Source organism: Neolamprologus multifasciatus, chromosome 5 (genome assembly GCF_963576455.1).
Source record: "Neolamprologus multifasciatus chromosome 5, fNeoMul1.2, whole genome shotgun sequence".
Classification (NCBI taxonomy): domain Eukaryota; kingdom Metazoa; phylum Chordata; class Actinopteri; order Cichliformes; family Cichlidae; genus Neolamprologus; species Neolamprologus multifasciatus.
Genome location: NC_140443.1, coordinates 17,320,192 through 17,334,948, shown reverse-complemented (window position 1 = coordinate 17,334,948; position 14,757 = coordinate 17,320,192). Strand labels below are relative to the sequence as shown.

General features: G+C 38.9%; 1 protein-coding gene across 1 annotated transcript; it reads left to right on the top strand.

Moving 5' to 3' along the window:
• Positions 1–1,415: 1,415 nt before the first annotated feature.
• prxl2b (peroxiredoxin like 2B) lies at positions 1,416–13,945 on the top strand. The gene is made up of 7 exons (XM_085159826.1): positions 1,416–1,630; positions 1,967–2,171; positions 2,389–2,440; positions 3,372–3,435; positions 3,530–3,605; positions 4,874–4,992; positions 8,570–13,945. Exons 1-7 carry the CDS (start codon positions 1,568–1,570, stop codon positions 8,594–8,596), a joined length of 606 nt encoding a protein of 201 aa, XP_085015952.1. The 5' UTR covers positions 1,416–1,567; the 3' UTR covers positions 8,597–13,945.
• Positions 13,946–14,757: the final 812 nt, after the last annotated feature.

The following is a 14,757-nucleotide window of genomic DNA, read 5'->3' as shown; positions in this document are numbered from 1 at the left end:
AACACCCCCGTAGGTATAGTGTATTAAATTTATTGTTACTGAGGTTGATATCTTTTTAATGAAATGGTTTCTATTTGGGGAAATGGTTAGATTGAAGGCTGATTTATTTATATAATCATTTCCCAGCAACAGTTGTTTGAAGTTGGTTTATATTGTAAGCTAAAGATCTTAAAAGAGAGAAAGAACCCCCAATGACCCAATGAGCAAATAATTGGCAACAGCAGGAAGGAAGAACTTTTTTTTAACAGGAAGACCTTCAGCAGAACAGACTTAGGCAGGGGCAGCCATCTGCGTTGACCAGCCTGAGCAGTGAGCAGAAAGAGACCGCAAATATTATACATCTTACACACATCCCATCAATATAGAAACATTTTTTTTGTTTAAGGTAGCAAGTAAGTGCACATAGTCAGTGATGTCTCATAACACAATGAAGTAGAAAGAATAGTTTCTCTACAGTAAGTAGAGAAACTATTTTCTTTTAAAAAATCAATAAAATAAGCAGCAGAAAGTGAAGACAATAGCATCTTAAATGTGTACATAGGAATTTAATCATTTCAGATTTTTTCCCCCACCTTTGTCAAAAGTATCTCTGCAGTGGGGTCGACCACACCAGCCAAGACCCCAGGTGCAGGCTCTGCAAAGATGTCCTTTGGACAATCTAGCACGAGTTAAGATCCTGTGGGACTTCCAGATACAAAGGCACAAACTGGTGATGGGTATCTAATCAGACGTGGCAGAGGAAGAGGGCTATAGTGCTAGATGTAGCTATACCAAGTGATAGCAACATCAGGAAGAAGAAACATGAGAAGCTCGAGAAATACCAGAGATGAGAGAAGAGTTTGAAAAGATGTGGAGGGTGAAGGCAACAGTGGTCCCGGTGGTAATCTGAGCACTCAGACAGGAACCCCCAAACTGGGCGGGTGGCTCCAGCAGATCCCAGGAACGACAACGGAGATCTCAGTTCACAAGAGTAGAGGACAGATAAAGACTACCCACAGGGCCTGAGGTGATTTCAGATGGAGTGGCACAACTTGCTGTGGAGTTAATAGAAAACAGAAGGCTGGGACATGGGATGAACTTAAAGAGCTATAAAATGGACTCCAGCGAAGAGAGTAAACAGAGACCATGCAATAAAATCCCACCTTTGAGCTCACCTGTGCTGAACCTTGCACAACATATAGATATTACCACGACTGTAGGCACAGAGCATGGGTTCAGCTTAAAATTGTTCCGCACATGCGTCACATGTGCATCAACAGATATCTTAAAACAACAACTACTACACCGTGTTACAAAAGAAAGAAAGAAAAAAAGCTGTTTGTAGTACTCTCTGCACGTGCTGAAAGCGACTCGTAGCACGCCCCTTGATTGGTTGTGTTTTCAGTTCCAGTTGAATATGATTGGAGGTTCGTGTTGAGTGGGCGTATACGGATGTAGATGTTTTGCAACAATTTATGCGGGTGTAACAGACGTCTTTACTGTACAGTCACTCACTCCCGAAGTTTGTCACCTTGATCTGTGAACTTAATTCGTGGTGTTTTGGAGTCTTTTACCCGGTTCGGAGAAAATGGCGTCAGTCGACCTTGCTAAAGTTGGAAAAAACTTACTGAAGAGCGATGAAAGCGAGGAGGTGAGTTACGTAGATGGGCGGCTGCTGAGGGTTACAGCTGTGGGCTTTATTTATCGTTTCGGATATACTTGCTTCGCTTTTTTGTGCCCCCCCTCACCCCCTTTTTTTAATTTTTTTTTAAAATTAAGCTGTGATATGAAGTAGCAGACTTGTTACCCCGCCGAGGCAGCTAAATTAAACCTGTCCCCCCCCCCCCCCCCCCCAGCACTGAAACAACCGCTGAGTAACGAGGCCTCTAGAGTGACATAACGTTTCATTTGCACATATAACACACAGGGCCAGCTCCTCATATGTTTACTGTGTGTGTGTGTGTTTTGCTTTCGGCTTGTCTTTCAGAAAGTAGAGCTCCAGTCTCTGTGGAAGGACCAGCCGGTGGTCCTCTTCTTCCTGCGCAGGTTTGGCTGTCAGGTATGTCGGTGGACGGCATCAGAGATCAGCAAACTGGAGCCAGACCTGAGGGCCAACGGGGTAGCGCTAGTGGGAGTCGGACCAGAAGAATTTGGGCTCCAGGAGTTCAAGCAAGGAGGCTTTTTAAAAGGACGTAAGCATCCTTAATCATTCAGTGCAGTGCATATTAATTTATCTTTTGGTAAGTTCTTATAAAAGCTGTCGAAAAATTAGGTTACACCAGACTAGTGGCCTTCTGTAACTGACTAGAATTTCCCTGCTGAGAGCATTCAAAATTGTCAGCAGCCACTCCTTCTGTGTGATTGTGAATAATCATTAATCAGCTTCCCTTTTTTTTTTTTTTTTTTTAGCCCTTTATGTGGATGAACAAAAGAAATGTTACAAGGATCTGGGCTTCAAACGGTGAGTGCAGTAAATGTAATTTATGAATTTTAATGGTATTTTCATAAGTTTTGTATGTTTTTCTACTGATAAAGACCCCCGAAGAGACAACACCAAAGTAAATATGTAATACTTAAACGAATAAATAATTAATAGAAACTTGTGATTTTTATAGTGGGTTCACAGTAAAAAAAGAAAAGCAAAAAGAATCAACAAAATGGGCAGTCTGTGCAATGAGCTAACAAAATTTTCTTCTGCAATATTACACATTTATTTATTTCAATTCAAGCCCAAAGAAGCATTTTTAATCATGTAGAAAAACAGAGATGTAATGTTTAAATTACACTTCTTACATTAAAAGATCTTGGGAATTAAATGTATAGTTAAATCTCTTTACACTAACAGAAAGAAGAGTTTCACCCATTCTGGCCCACTTAGGATTAAAGTGACAACCCTGTTCTGGGTTTTAACCTGCTGGGGCCTTTATGTGTAGGGTTTACATGCTATTCCTTGTTTTGCATGGGTTTTACTACAATCAGTGTTAAATTAACTAGCTGTTGTAAATTAGCCATGCACCCCGGCAGGCGATTGTCTGCATGAGCTGTTGTCTTCGTATTTGTTACCCAGGGTGTACAGTGCTTCTTGCCCTATGACAGCTGGGGGAGTTTTCAGCACTACCTCTTGCAAACCTAAAATGGATAAGCTCATAAGACCAATGCTTTGACCAAGATGTGATTTGCTTTAAATTGTCAAACTAACTAAAAAAGGAGTAACTTAAACAGTATTGATCTTGACTCAATTAATTCATTATAGTAAACAAATTTCACCAACCCAATCATTTTAAAACATCATCTTGGGATGTCATAACAGGAATCAAGAAAACATTCATCAAATCAAATGCACAAATATTTAATGTTCTGTAATGGAAAAGCTGTATTCTTGTCCCATTCAGGTACAACGCTTTAAGTGTGGTTCCTGCAGCATTGGGGAAAAAAGTACGAGATGTAGCAGCAAAGGTAGACATATTTGTCACTTTCGAAAATGAATTAAAAACAAAAGAGCAGTGGTACACGGTGACTTTTTCAAGCTAAAAATTTTTGCTTTTTTCAGGCCAGCGCTGAAGGAATCCAGGGAAACTTCTCAGGAGATCTGCTCCAGAGCGGAGGCATGGTCATTGTGGCCAAAGGTAAACTGGGTGGACACCAGTGGGGTGGAGGGGTGCAACGGTCCATTTTAAGATTATGTAAAAGTAAGTGGAAAGGCGCTGATTGTTTAAACTTTTACCAAATAAAGATGACATATGACCACCTCCCCTGTACCCCTAATGACAAGTTTTGTTACCTCAGTCTATATCAATAAAGATGTGGTTTGACAACTATTAGCACAGGTTTCAGGTTTTAAGGGCATCCATGGTAAGCTGTATAGGCAGGGATCACCCTCGCTAACTTCTGATGAAAACCCAGGTATTTTGTTCTGGAAGCAGGCCTGAAGTATGACAGAAATGGCTCAGTTCAGTTCAGTTCAGAGGTTACCCCTAGTACCCATTCAGGAGATAAGGAGTTAAAACACATGACAAATTAGAGGATTTTCCTCATAATTCACCTTCTGGTATGGCACTGAGTACAGAAAAGGTGTTCTGTCATTTTAAGTTGCATTTTTGTGGTGTGTCCTCTAGAGGGCAGTGCAGCATCACATTATGGTGACGCAGTCAGGAGCAGCATTTACTTCTAAATCCAGTTTTCCACAGGTCTGCTGACTATTCTTGCTTATTTACATGAAGTATAGGATTATTTTTCACTTGTTAGAATATATTAAGGTTAGATTCTTAGCTATATTTAAACATATAAAAGCAAATATGCTCACCAAATGAAAAGGCACAGTCCTATTTACATTACATATATACATTATAGCACAACATTAGGAAAACTAAGACTATATTAAAAGGGTTTTTTGACATTATTCAATTGATTTTACAATACAAATAAAATGGTTGGTCACTCTAATTCTCCCTCTTAGTGTGCCAAAGTCTTTTTACGGTGCGGTAGAACAGTTTGTCCTTATGGAAAAAGGCATCTGGTAGATTAGGTAGTTGGTCACTTTGTCTGGTGTGTCTCCCAGTGTTAAAGCCTTGGCTCCACCAAAAGTACTTCAACACCGACACAGTAAACCATGTGAAGTTCTATTTCTATAATATTATTTTAACATTTTTCTGTGTTTGGAAGTAGTTTATCAAACAGAAGCTTTGTGTTAAACCAAACTGCACTATACATACAAGTTTGAAATACTGTTCTGTGTGTGCCGTAGCATTTTTTTATTTTCATGTATTTTGCTTTTAAAAAAGGATCCCTAGTGAGGCAACCAAAGCAAAGTTCCATTATTATATTGTAATAAACAGGGCCAGCAAGTTGTTTATATGATGAAAGTATCTAAGTGATTTATTTTTGCACTGCAAAGGTGGAGAAAAGGTCCTACTACACTTTATTCAAGATTCACCGGGAGATTACCTGCCTTTGGAGGAGATTACCAAGGCTCTGGGTATCTCAGCCACAGTAAAAGAAGGACAGAGGCCAGTGGTAAGGCATACCATGCATGTCCATGTTATAATTGATGCTATGAACTGAGCTGTAAAGCAAAGGGTTAAATGGGATAGAGCAAACTGGTGTCATTGTGTGTGTGAAAACACTGGACGGATCTAATCATCAGTTTCTTTCAACAGAGTCTGTTTTACGTCAGTAGAGACAAATGCATCAGAGTATCCTCTTCACAGACAATTTCACACTTATTACAGCATCTTCATGGTCTGTCAGTGTCTGTGTCAAAGGCCCCGAAACCTTTTAAACTTGACTGAAGATGTTCTCCGTACTTGAAAACACAGCAGTTATTTTACAGAGCCATATAATAGCGGTGCTGTAGCGCAAGCTGAAAAGCACAAGTGCTCTGCAGATTGAAATTATCACTATATTATGGAGGAATTAATATTTTTTTAGCAAGTCCTTGATCACTACCATCATCATTGTGTGTGTGTGTGTGTGTGTGTGTGTGTGTGTGGTAGATTACTCGTACAGCACAGCAGAAATGGGACATGTCTAGTAAGAGGACATGGGAATGACTGGCAGTACTGGCTGCGGTGACCATTTCTGTTGAGGTCATTGTTACCTCATGTGGTTTCCACCCTAATCATTTTGCCCTGTTTACATCCTTTTTCTTTTTTTTAAACCCTCTGGCAGAGGCGACTCAGAATTTTCTTACCTAATGTGCACAGTGGGATTTTAAGAAGCTGGAAGGTCAGTGTTGTCATGACAGTGTCATAAATTGGTTACCACTGAGAGACAAATGATAAACAGCCTGTGGCAGGCAAACATGTTGTGAATGAAAAACAGAAACTACAGATATTTAATATTAAAACTACAACAGATTTAAAGTGTAAAACTGAGAAAAGTATCTTATTAGAGCACTATTGCCAAAAATGGTTATACTGAGGATTTGTTTTCTATAAAATGTCCTGACTCAACCTTATTGTGTAGCGAGCTCATAATCGTCGCTTCTCCTCCACCATGCGACCAGCAATAGGCTCACTAGAGGCTCGCTGTAGCATCCATGTGATTCTCCTCATTGATTACGACCACTGTGATGAAGCGCTGCTTAGATTTCAGATACTTCAAATTTGAAGTTGAGCACTTACTTGGGAATTATGCTTCAGCAGTAACTTCAAACCCTTCTGAAACCCTACATCGTAAATTACAGCATAACCTGACTTGGATTTTCCTAGAAATGTAACAAGAGGACAAGGCCTATGATTCCAGTCAGCAGTAAATCTACAACAATGACTGTTGCAAAGAGAGAGAGGATCAAAATTCCTCCGTAATCATGAACCTTTTAAATCATGGGATGTATCTTTTTTTGGAGGCTATGTAGTATTATGTAGTCTGCTTGCATAGGGATTTTTTCTCAACAATAACATAAGTTCCTGTTTGCTTACTGCACTACCATCATTATGTTTATATGCAAAGTCTCAGCACTTAACAAATTTTTAGTGACAGATTGTGCCTGCTTTTTAACTGTTTGCTTACTGCAAACAGGAATTTAGTATCTATTACAAAAGCACTAGTTAATGTTAACGTACAAGACCCAACAACACTATTTACTCTTAAATCTTTTGAGAGATGCTTTCTGGCTGGGGGCATCGCAAGAATATTGAAACAGGACTGTAATAAAAAGCTGCAGCCAGGCTAAAATTAGCTTAATACAACAGAAAGAATGGAAATGGCTTGCTGTATCCAAACTTAAAAAAAGGTTTTGTACGTCTTATTCTGAGGTGATATTTATTATGTTCCCACAGAGCCAGGCTAGTCACTTGTTAGATAAGCTAACCAGCTGCTGATTGTGGTCTTGTGTATATAATAAAAACATCCACAAGAGTAACACTATGGAGTATGTAATATTTTCTGTTTGTCTGTTTGTTAGCAGTCTAGCATTCAGAGGTTTCAAGACATATTCACAGTTTGTGTCATGGCAGATAACAATAATGAGTTGATTTTATTTTGGTGAAAATGGGATCAAGGTCAGGCCAAAATCAGTAAAAACTTTATATTACTCACATGTGTTTTGTTTTTGGATTGTCTTTCAACCTGGGTGACAGGAGTACCTAGGTTGGCTAAGCATTTGACCTTGACTTTCACAGTCAGCACCCAAGGTCAAGGATGACCTCTAAAAAAGTTTCAAGAAGCCATATCGAGTAATATATATGACGCCATAACAGGCTGACATCAGCATGTCGTAATAAAAACATCATAAAACATCAAAGCTTCAGTATTGCTTCACTCTGCAGGGTGAGTTGCGCTGGCTTTGTGTTCTTGATAAGAAAGAATAATCTCAGGATTAAGTGTTCATATTGTTACACTTACAAATTTGTTTCGCAAAGTCAGAGCATTTGTTGTGTTTAATGAAAATGGTAACACTTATGCATCCCATTTCTCCTATTCAGGCTACATCCATCAGTTAAACACAGCAGTTTATATGTTATCAGTTTGTAAGTGCAGGCATTGCACAGGTCTCCGACAGAAAGTGCAGTGTTTTATTTTTCTTTCCTTCTCTCTTCCCAAACTAAAAATAAAAAGCCCCACACCTGTCAGTTTGTATCAGTCATTGACAACAATAAATCTGAACTTTAATGAAGTAAAGGTCAGATCAGCAAACTGTTGTTTATCTCCTGTACAGCCATTTTCATTCAACTTAGATTCCCCCCGCCCGCTCCGGTCATCCACATCCTGATCGCTGTAGCTCTGAGAACCTTAGATATATTTTGATATACTTTGAGAAACTCTGCGTCAGAGAATGAGCCACATTGATTGCTGTGTTGGTATAAGATTTACCAACACAGAAATCTTATAAATCAGTTTGATTTATAAGATTTCAAACAAAAAAAGTGGCCTAGGTTTATGTTAGTGTATTCACAAAACAAACTGCTCACAGATCATGGGCCTAACACTTTAAGTTCTGCAGGGTTTGTCCTGTGATCATCAGGGCTTTCGACATGCCCATCACATCCAGCACATGCTCTTCAACCCCTTTGCCTCTGAGCGCTATTGCTCGCTTCCCACAGAATCCACCATGTCAAAACTATTGCAACATGTCCCCATGATCTCTGACGACCAGCCGATGTCATCTCTGCAACCCACAACAGAATAGACCTTGTTATCTCTGAGGGGTCAAAATGTGTCAGGAACGAGTAAAAGTCACAAGCTGAATGTCTGGTTTGGAAAGGCCCGGGCAATGTTTTGTTAACAGAGAGAGGTCACAGGCCGGTCCCGATAAAACCACTAAGACCACTCATGGGTTTAGAAGTAATGTCTCTCCTCAAACCTTTCTGTTTACTTTGGAGGTTTTTCTATCTGTGCCCAGGTTTGGGAACTCTCAAACTAGATTTCCCACAAGAATGACTCGTGTTCTAACTTGAGCAATCACTCTGAGGGACCGCAAACAAGACGCGGTGTTTAGACAAACAAGGCTTCCTATTGATGGAGCTTTATCCACAAAAGGTGATCAGTGAGCGGCATCTTTATCTATGAGCTGCTGCTTCTCCTAAATACATGGCTGAGGCTCATTATTTATTGTTCTCATTGTTTAATGCAACTTTGTCATCTGTTGCAGTGCAACGATGATGTTTGTACACGATGATGACGGAGCTGCTCTTCGTACCTGAACTGCACGTCTCGCCTCTTTGGAAGATTCATGAAGTGGGATACCATTTAAAATGATTTACAATGAAGTATTAAATCACTACTACTATTCCAGTGCCACAGTTTTTAATCTATTGTTTGTTTGGTTTTTTTAATAAACTGTAATGGTTTATGGTGCAAATAGAGTGCTCTAATCTTTGTTTTTACAACAGCTGGTATTTTAAATTTAAATTGTGTTTACATCACTGTGATTGTCTTTTTTTTTAATATCCAGTTTATAAAGAACATGCTATCCTTTGTATGTGTCTAACAATATCTGCTCATTAAAAATCCTTTGACTTCATTTAAAGACTTTCAAAATGGGTCAGGAGGTATTTGACTTCTTGAAATGAGAGAAGAATTGTTTTCATTAATAATTCAACACTCTACAGGCTGTTTTAGCTCACTGGGTACAGCAGGTGACCCATATGTCATAAAGCTAATGCAGAGGTCTGGGTTTGACTCTGCTCTGACACTGTTCACTGCATGTCTGTCTCCTCTCTTCTGCCTTTTCTTCACTGTCGTCTCAGGAGAAAAGATAAAAATCCACAAAAATTTACTTTAAAAACAAACTCTACACTCACAGGGCTCAAATATTAACACCTACAGCTCTTTTTGTTTATAATTTAAAGCTGAAATTGGCTCATTTTGTAGCTTCACTTTATAGAAAAATTTCACTTCTGAGTCATTTTATGCTCATATATTACATTTACTATATATAATTTTTGGACAAGTTCACAAACCTGTAACATAAACTTGGATTCAGATGATATTTTATTCCAGACTCTGACTTCCCTTTTTCATACTTTCAGAGATATTTATTTACTGTTCCCTGTTCCCTTACCCTGTATGTGCTGTCCTGGCCCAGTCCTTTGCCTTTAAAGGCACTCTGTCATGATACCTAACACTGGTCTATTTCCTCATGCGTGCACTCCACTGATGTTACTGAGTTACTCTCCTCATATTATGGTTATCTTGCATTTTATGAAAATAATATTTAGTTAAAAGTTCAAGTCTTCCTCTCCTCTGTCTGTTCCTTGAGCCGGGCTGTGACACAAGTAAGAGTAAACAGTAAACAAATCTATTTTATTAAGAGTTTATTTAAAGTTGAAACGTTTAGAGGAACGAGTGGATCACCAGGACTCAGGTGATGGTCTGCAGGCCAAGTCTGTTTATGTGTTTTATTTATGCAGGGTCTTACTGTTCAAGAGTAACTTGGTGGTGAGTGATTATAATTACTGGCTTTAAAAAATAGTTACAAACTGAACTGCACTTCTTGTCCAGATTTTGTAGTCTTGGTGCCATTTGGAGCATTTTTATTGCAGCTGTCTGACAGAAATTGTGGACCTTCCTAACCAAGTCTGCTCACTGATAATTTAGCGCTCTACCTTCCTGTGAACAAATGGCCTTTCCCGGCTTCAGAAAGAGAGATAGGGACGGCCTTAAGCTAGCCATGAGGTTTATAAAGGCAGTGCACAAACCGATGGGTGATGCAGTTGTGGCTGTGTCCATCTTTTACAGTCTTTTGCAGTTCAAGAATGGTTTCTAAAAGATTTAGTCATGTTTTATGTTAAAAATAAATAAATTGCACTTTTAAAGGAGAGACTTGAGATTGCGCCAGTTGAGACAGTCACTTTAATGGCAATAATAACATATCTGAGTCACAAAAATAGCAGTCTAGATAATTACATAGCAGCAGGAACATTCATAAAACATCTTAAACATCTGGAATCTTGCAAAGCAATAATATTTCATAAATATTCATTTAGCTAAATAAACTCTAAATGGGTATACAGGTTGAAACATGTTCATATATAGCAAAAAATGCGTTTCTAGTTGGTAATTTCAAAACGACACAATTTCACAATTTAGGTAAATGTGGTGCTAAAACTGAGTGAAGACACACTTTCTTCTGTACCTGATTTTCCTCCGTGGAGAACGTCAAGCATCTGCAATAACACGTTTTATTTGATGTACCCTTGTTCAGTTAACAACTTGTTGCACAAAACATGAAGTTTAAACTGTTTGTCTTCTAACCATCTTCCAGCATTGCTTTAAAATGTGCGATGTTGTTCAAAGAAAACATCTGACATTTTGAGAAAGTTAGCAGAGGGCTGATACCTCACTGGGCTCGGCATAAAAAAAAACTTGAAACAGAAGGAAATCACTAATCAGTCCAAAGGGAACTAAAATTGCCTAAAGCTATAGAAAGAAAACGCCCTCTCTCGTAGTTAAAAATGCAGCTGTCGGTCACTCTGGTTTTGTGACCCTCTACTGCTCTTGGTTTAAATTATGCTTACAGTTTGACATGTTCAAATGCTATCACACAGTATCACTCTGCTACTCTGTATTATTGTAGGCTCTTTACCTTTGATGCTATATAAATAAAACGTAATTAAAATTAAAATTGACCAGAATCTGTCATGATTCTTTCCTACTTCGCAATCCATGTTGATTCACAGTTTCATTTGTACTCATATTTGTTGGTGACATACAGAAGCTCATCAGCTCGCACTTCCAGGACTTTAACAAACTTTGGGAGTGACCGTTCACCGTATGTCCATCCATGTACCTTTGATTTTCTGCTGGAATCTTTCTGGTAAAGAAAGAACAGAAGATGCTAACAACTGTGAACTGACAGCTGTCGAGCTTGCTCTGGAGGAGCACAGAGATTGGTTGAGAGTAGAGTTTTTTGATTTTTGACTGGCCACGGGAACCTGGAGTGCATGGTCTTCACCAAATACCTGAACTCCTGCCAGTATAGTTGACGTTCTCCTCTATCTTTTGTCCTGTCTTCCTTCTCTCACCCCAACCGGTCGGCAGATGGCCGCCCCTCCCTGAGCCTGGTTCTGCCGGAGGTTTCTTCCTAATGTCGCCAAAGTGCTCGCTCATAGGGGGTCTCGCCTGCCATGCGAGAGATTGTTGGGTTTTTCTCTGTATGTGTTATTGTCAGTGATGGGAGTAACGGCGTTACTTTTTTCAGTAACAGGTTATCTAACTAATTACTGTTTCTATTGTTACAACGCCGTTACCATTACTAACAAGAAAATGCGGTCGCATTACTATTTTTCAACAGATGGCTGAAGCTGTGTTCAGCTTACTGCATCTTATATCAGTTGCACGGAAGTAGCTGTCTAGTAAGTGATCACTTTCTAGCACAACACCTGGAGCTAAGGGGGAAACAATCCCATGAGTGCTGCTGTCTGACTGAGAAAGAATAAAGTAGTTGTGGTAAGCCAATCACATGACCACATAAAGACAAAGCAACAAGGTGATATATACCAGTTTTTAAATTGTGTTGATAGGCCACGTAAAACCAGAGTCATGATAAACAATATATACTTGTGTTTTTCCTGAATAGTTTCCTCACGTTTACTGTCTAAGGTGGCAAGCACTCTCTGCTTATGACCAAAAAATAAAAAAACAAAACAAAAAACAGCCCGTTCGTGTTGGTGGAAAAATGCACCATGTCGACCAAACAAAAATGATATGGCAACATCATTTGGTTGTTTAGGAAGAGGGGGAAGTTTTAGGAGTGATGGCGAGAAAGAGAGACAGCAGAAAAAGAGAAAGAGCGAGGTTTGAGATGTGAGAGATTTGTGAGGTTTAGCGTGTTTGGGGTGTGTAGTTAATGTGTTGTCTTGTGTAGTGAGTGTGTAGTGTTGTGGATAGTTTTGTGTTGTGTGTCAGAACAATGAGGTGTCTCCAAGTATAAAACAGGAGTGTTACACCTGCTGCTGTCAGACCTGCAGGTATCAGGCTGTGATGTTCTTCTTTATAGTGGACAGAAATATTTGGAGTGGCACAAATAATTTGTGTGGCATCTTATTGAATGCAGAACAGCTGATTGTTCTGTAAATAGTTTGAATGGTTATTAAAAAAGGGGGTAAAAGGTAAATGGCTGCTAATAACTTTGTTGTTTGCAAAACTTGTACATAGGATTTTAAAATTGACAATTTATATTTGCATTTAAAGTTCTGAAATATGATTCATTAAATATGTTTGTGGTTGTTACAGTAAAAAATATAACTTTTTCTACTCAGACTTTATGTTTTTTCCTCTGATTTTAGATCAATACTGTTAATACAGTATATCAAAATGAAAACATAACTGTAAATTCAAACACATGAGGTTGTGCTGAAAACAATGATGCCAAACAAGGCAAAGTAAATAGTTTTTGAAAGGTGAAATGTGGAGGGAAAATCAAAAGTGGTTAAAAATGGCCAATTATACCCTGGACCCCAGAGGGTTAAACATTATTTTTAAAGCAACGCAATAGTTACTTTTCAAGTAATTAATTACTTTTAGACTCTTGTAACTCAGTTACTAACTCAGTTACTTTTTTGAAGAAGTAACTAGTAACTATAATTAATTACTTTTTCAAAGTAACTTGCCCAACACTGGTTATTGTAGGGTCTACCTTACAATATAAAGCGCCTTCAGGCAACTGTTGTTGTGATTTGGTGCTGTATAAATAAAACTTAATTGAATTGAACTATCAGTATTTTATCTCTCTGGTTCAAAAAAACACTGAGAACTGAGGAATGATAAAGACATTATCCTCACATCAGGTGACATCAGGTTCAAGCTAAAATAGCTGCACAGTGGCGAGTAGGTATCCTGCTCTGAGCAACTGTCCTGTCTCTTTGTCCCAGCTCTGCTTTCAACTTCTCCAGCAGGACCATTCGTCCCTCCTGCCTGTCCGCCTGCACCCTTTATCTTCTACATGACTGCTCCTGGTGGTCCACTATGGGTTGGCTGTGTTAGTTTCTGGCCTCCGTTGGGAGAAGATTCTGTCACAGCTTATTCAAACTCTAACCCTTCTGTCATTTCAGATCATGCTATTACCACCTGCCCTAGGATAACCCCTGCCTTTCCCGCCCTTGCAGTTACCAGTTCACTCAACAAAGTTATTTGCATCTTTCTCAGCGCATATATATAGTAGCAACTATTGCGATTATAGTTGATTTTGAGCCACATTGCTAGCTGATTTTCAAACATTTTGTTTTACCCCCAGTTGTGCCTTTTTTTGATTCTATGGCAGGTTTTGGTTTTTAATTAACTTTTGCTAAACTTGACTTAGAGGTTTGCATCCTAATTTTATGTTGTTTAGAAATTTTTGTCAGAAGATTTAAAAAAAAAAATACTGGTAACTATTTCGTGTTTATGGGGTATAGCTGTTGTTTATGGGGTTAAGAGATTTTAACTATTTTGTCCTTTGCTTTTTTTTACCCAGCTGTGATAAAGTTGGGTCTGGCTTAATTAAAATATAATACATAATAATTTTAGATACAGCCAGGGTTATTAACTGTAGCCAAGTGATTGTTGTTCTCTGGGAAAATCTTTAAACATATACAGTAGCTGTAATTTCTAGTAGACATCCTTGTGATTAATAAACAACAAAGGTGCTGAAAGGTGAATTTTGTTACCATTAGTCAGATGTAACTGTTTCCTCTTTGTTATTAAATGTGAAAATGTGAAAATGAATACCTACATGTATATATTTTTTAAATGCATTTCCCAAAATGTCAAACATTTGTCTTTGAGATGGCAGCACACTGTCATCACTTAGATTCTGGGGGAAAATCTCAAATCTCAGTAATATTTCCTCCCCCCCTGCGTGAAACAACAGTTCTTGCCAGTACGTGAAGACTGAGACTGAGAGTATAAAGCTTCAATATGCACATTCAATTTAGCAGCCTCTGTTGAGCCCTAACAGTCGTGTTCAGTTAACCAAGGCCACCCTAAATGTGACCAGTGACAGCAAACATTCAAAACCGTCTGTGTGTGTGTGTTGTTTGTGTTTGAAAGCTCTCTCCAGCACAAAAATGTCGGCTTACTGCAGCCAGTGTCTCCATCCTCTTTGATTCTCTTGTCATTACTTGTTAATAAAGGTAGAAAATAACAGTCCTGGCCCTGGCCATCTTGTTAATGACAAGCCCCATTCTTCAGTGCGAGCTTGTGGATCAGCTACAGCAGTCACCGCGCTCCATCCTTTCATCTCATATGACACTGATCAATGCAAGATCAGAAGAAAACCACTTCATCTGCTGCCTGTCCAAGTGTATCTGAGGGGGTTTTCTCCTCATTTCAGCACAGCATGTAATTGGCTACGCCCCA

Bases quoted from the DNA above. Each gene is read 5' to 3' on its own strand.
- prxl2b (XM_085159826.1), top strand. From the start codon at position 1,568: ATGGCGTCAGTCGACCTTGCTAAAGTTGGAAAAAACTTACTGAAGAGC. The intron at 1,631-1,966 runs GTGAGTTACGTA...CTTGTCTTTCAG, and splicing joins AGAGCGATGAAAGCGAGGAG to AAAGTAGAGCTCCAGTCTCT. The intron at 3,436-3,529 runs GTAGACATATTT...TGCTTTTTTCAG, and splicing joins TACGAGATGTAGCAGCAAAG to GCCAGCGCTGAAGGAATCCA.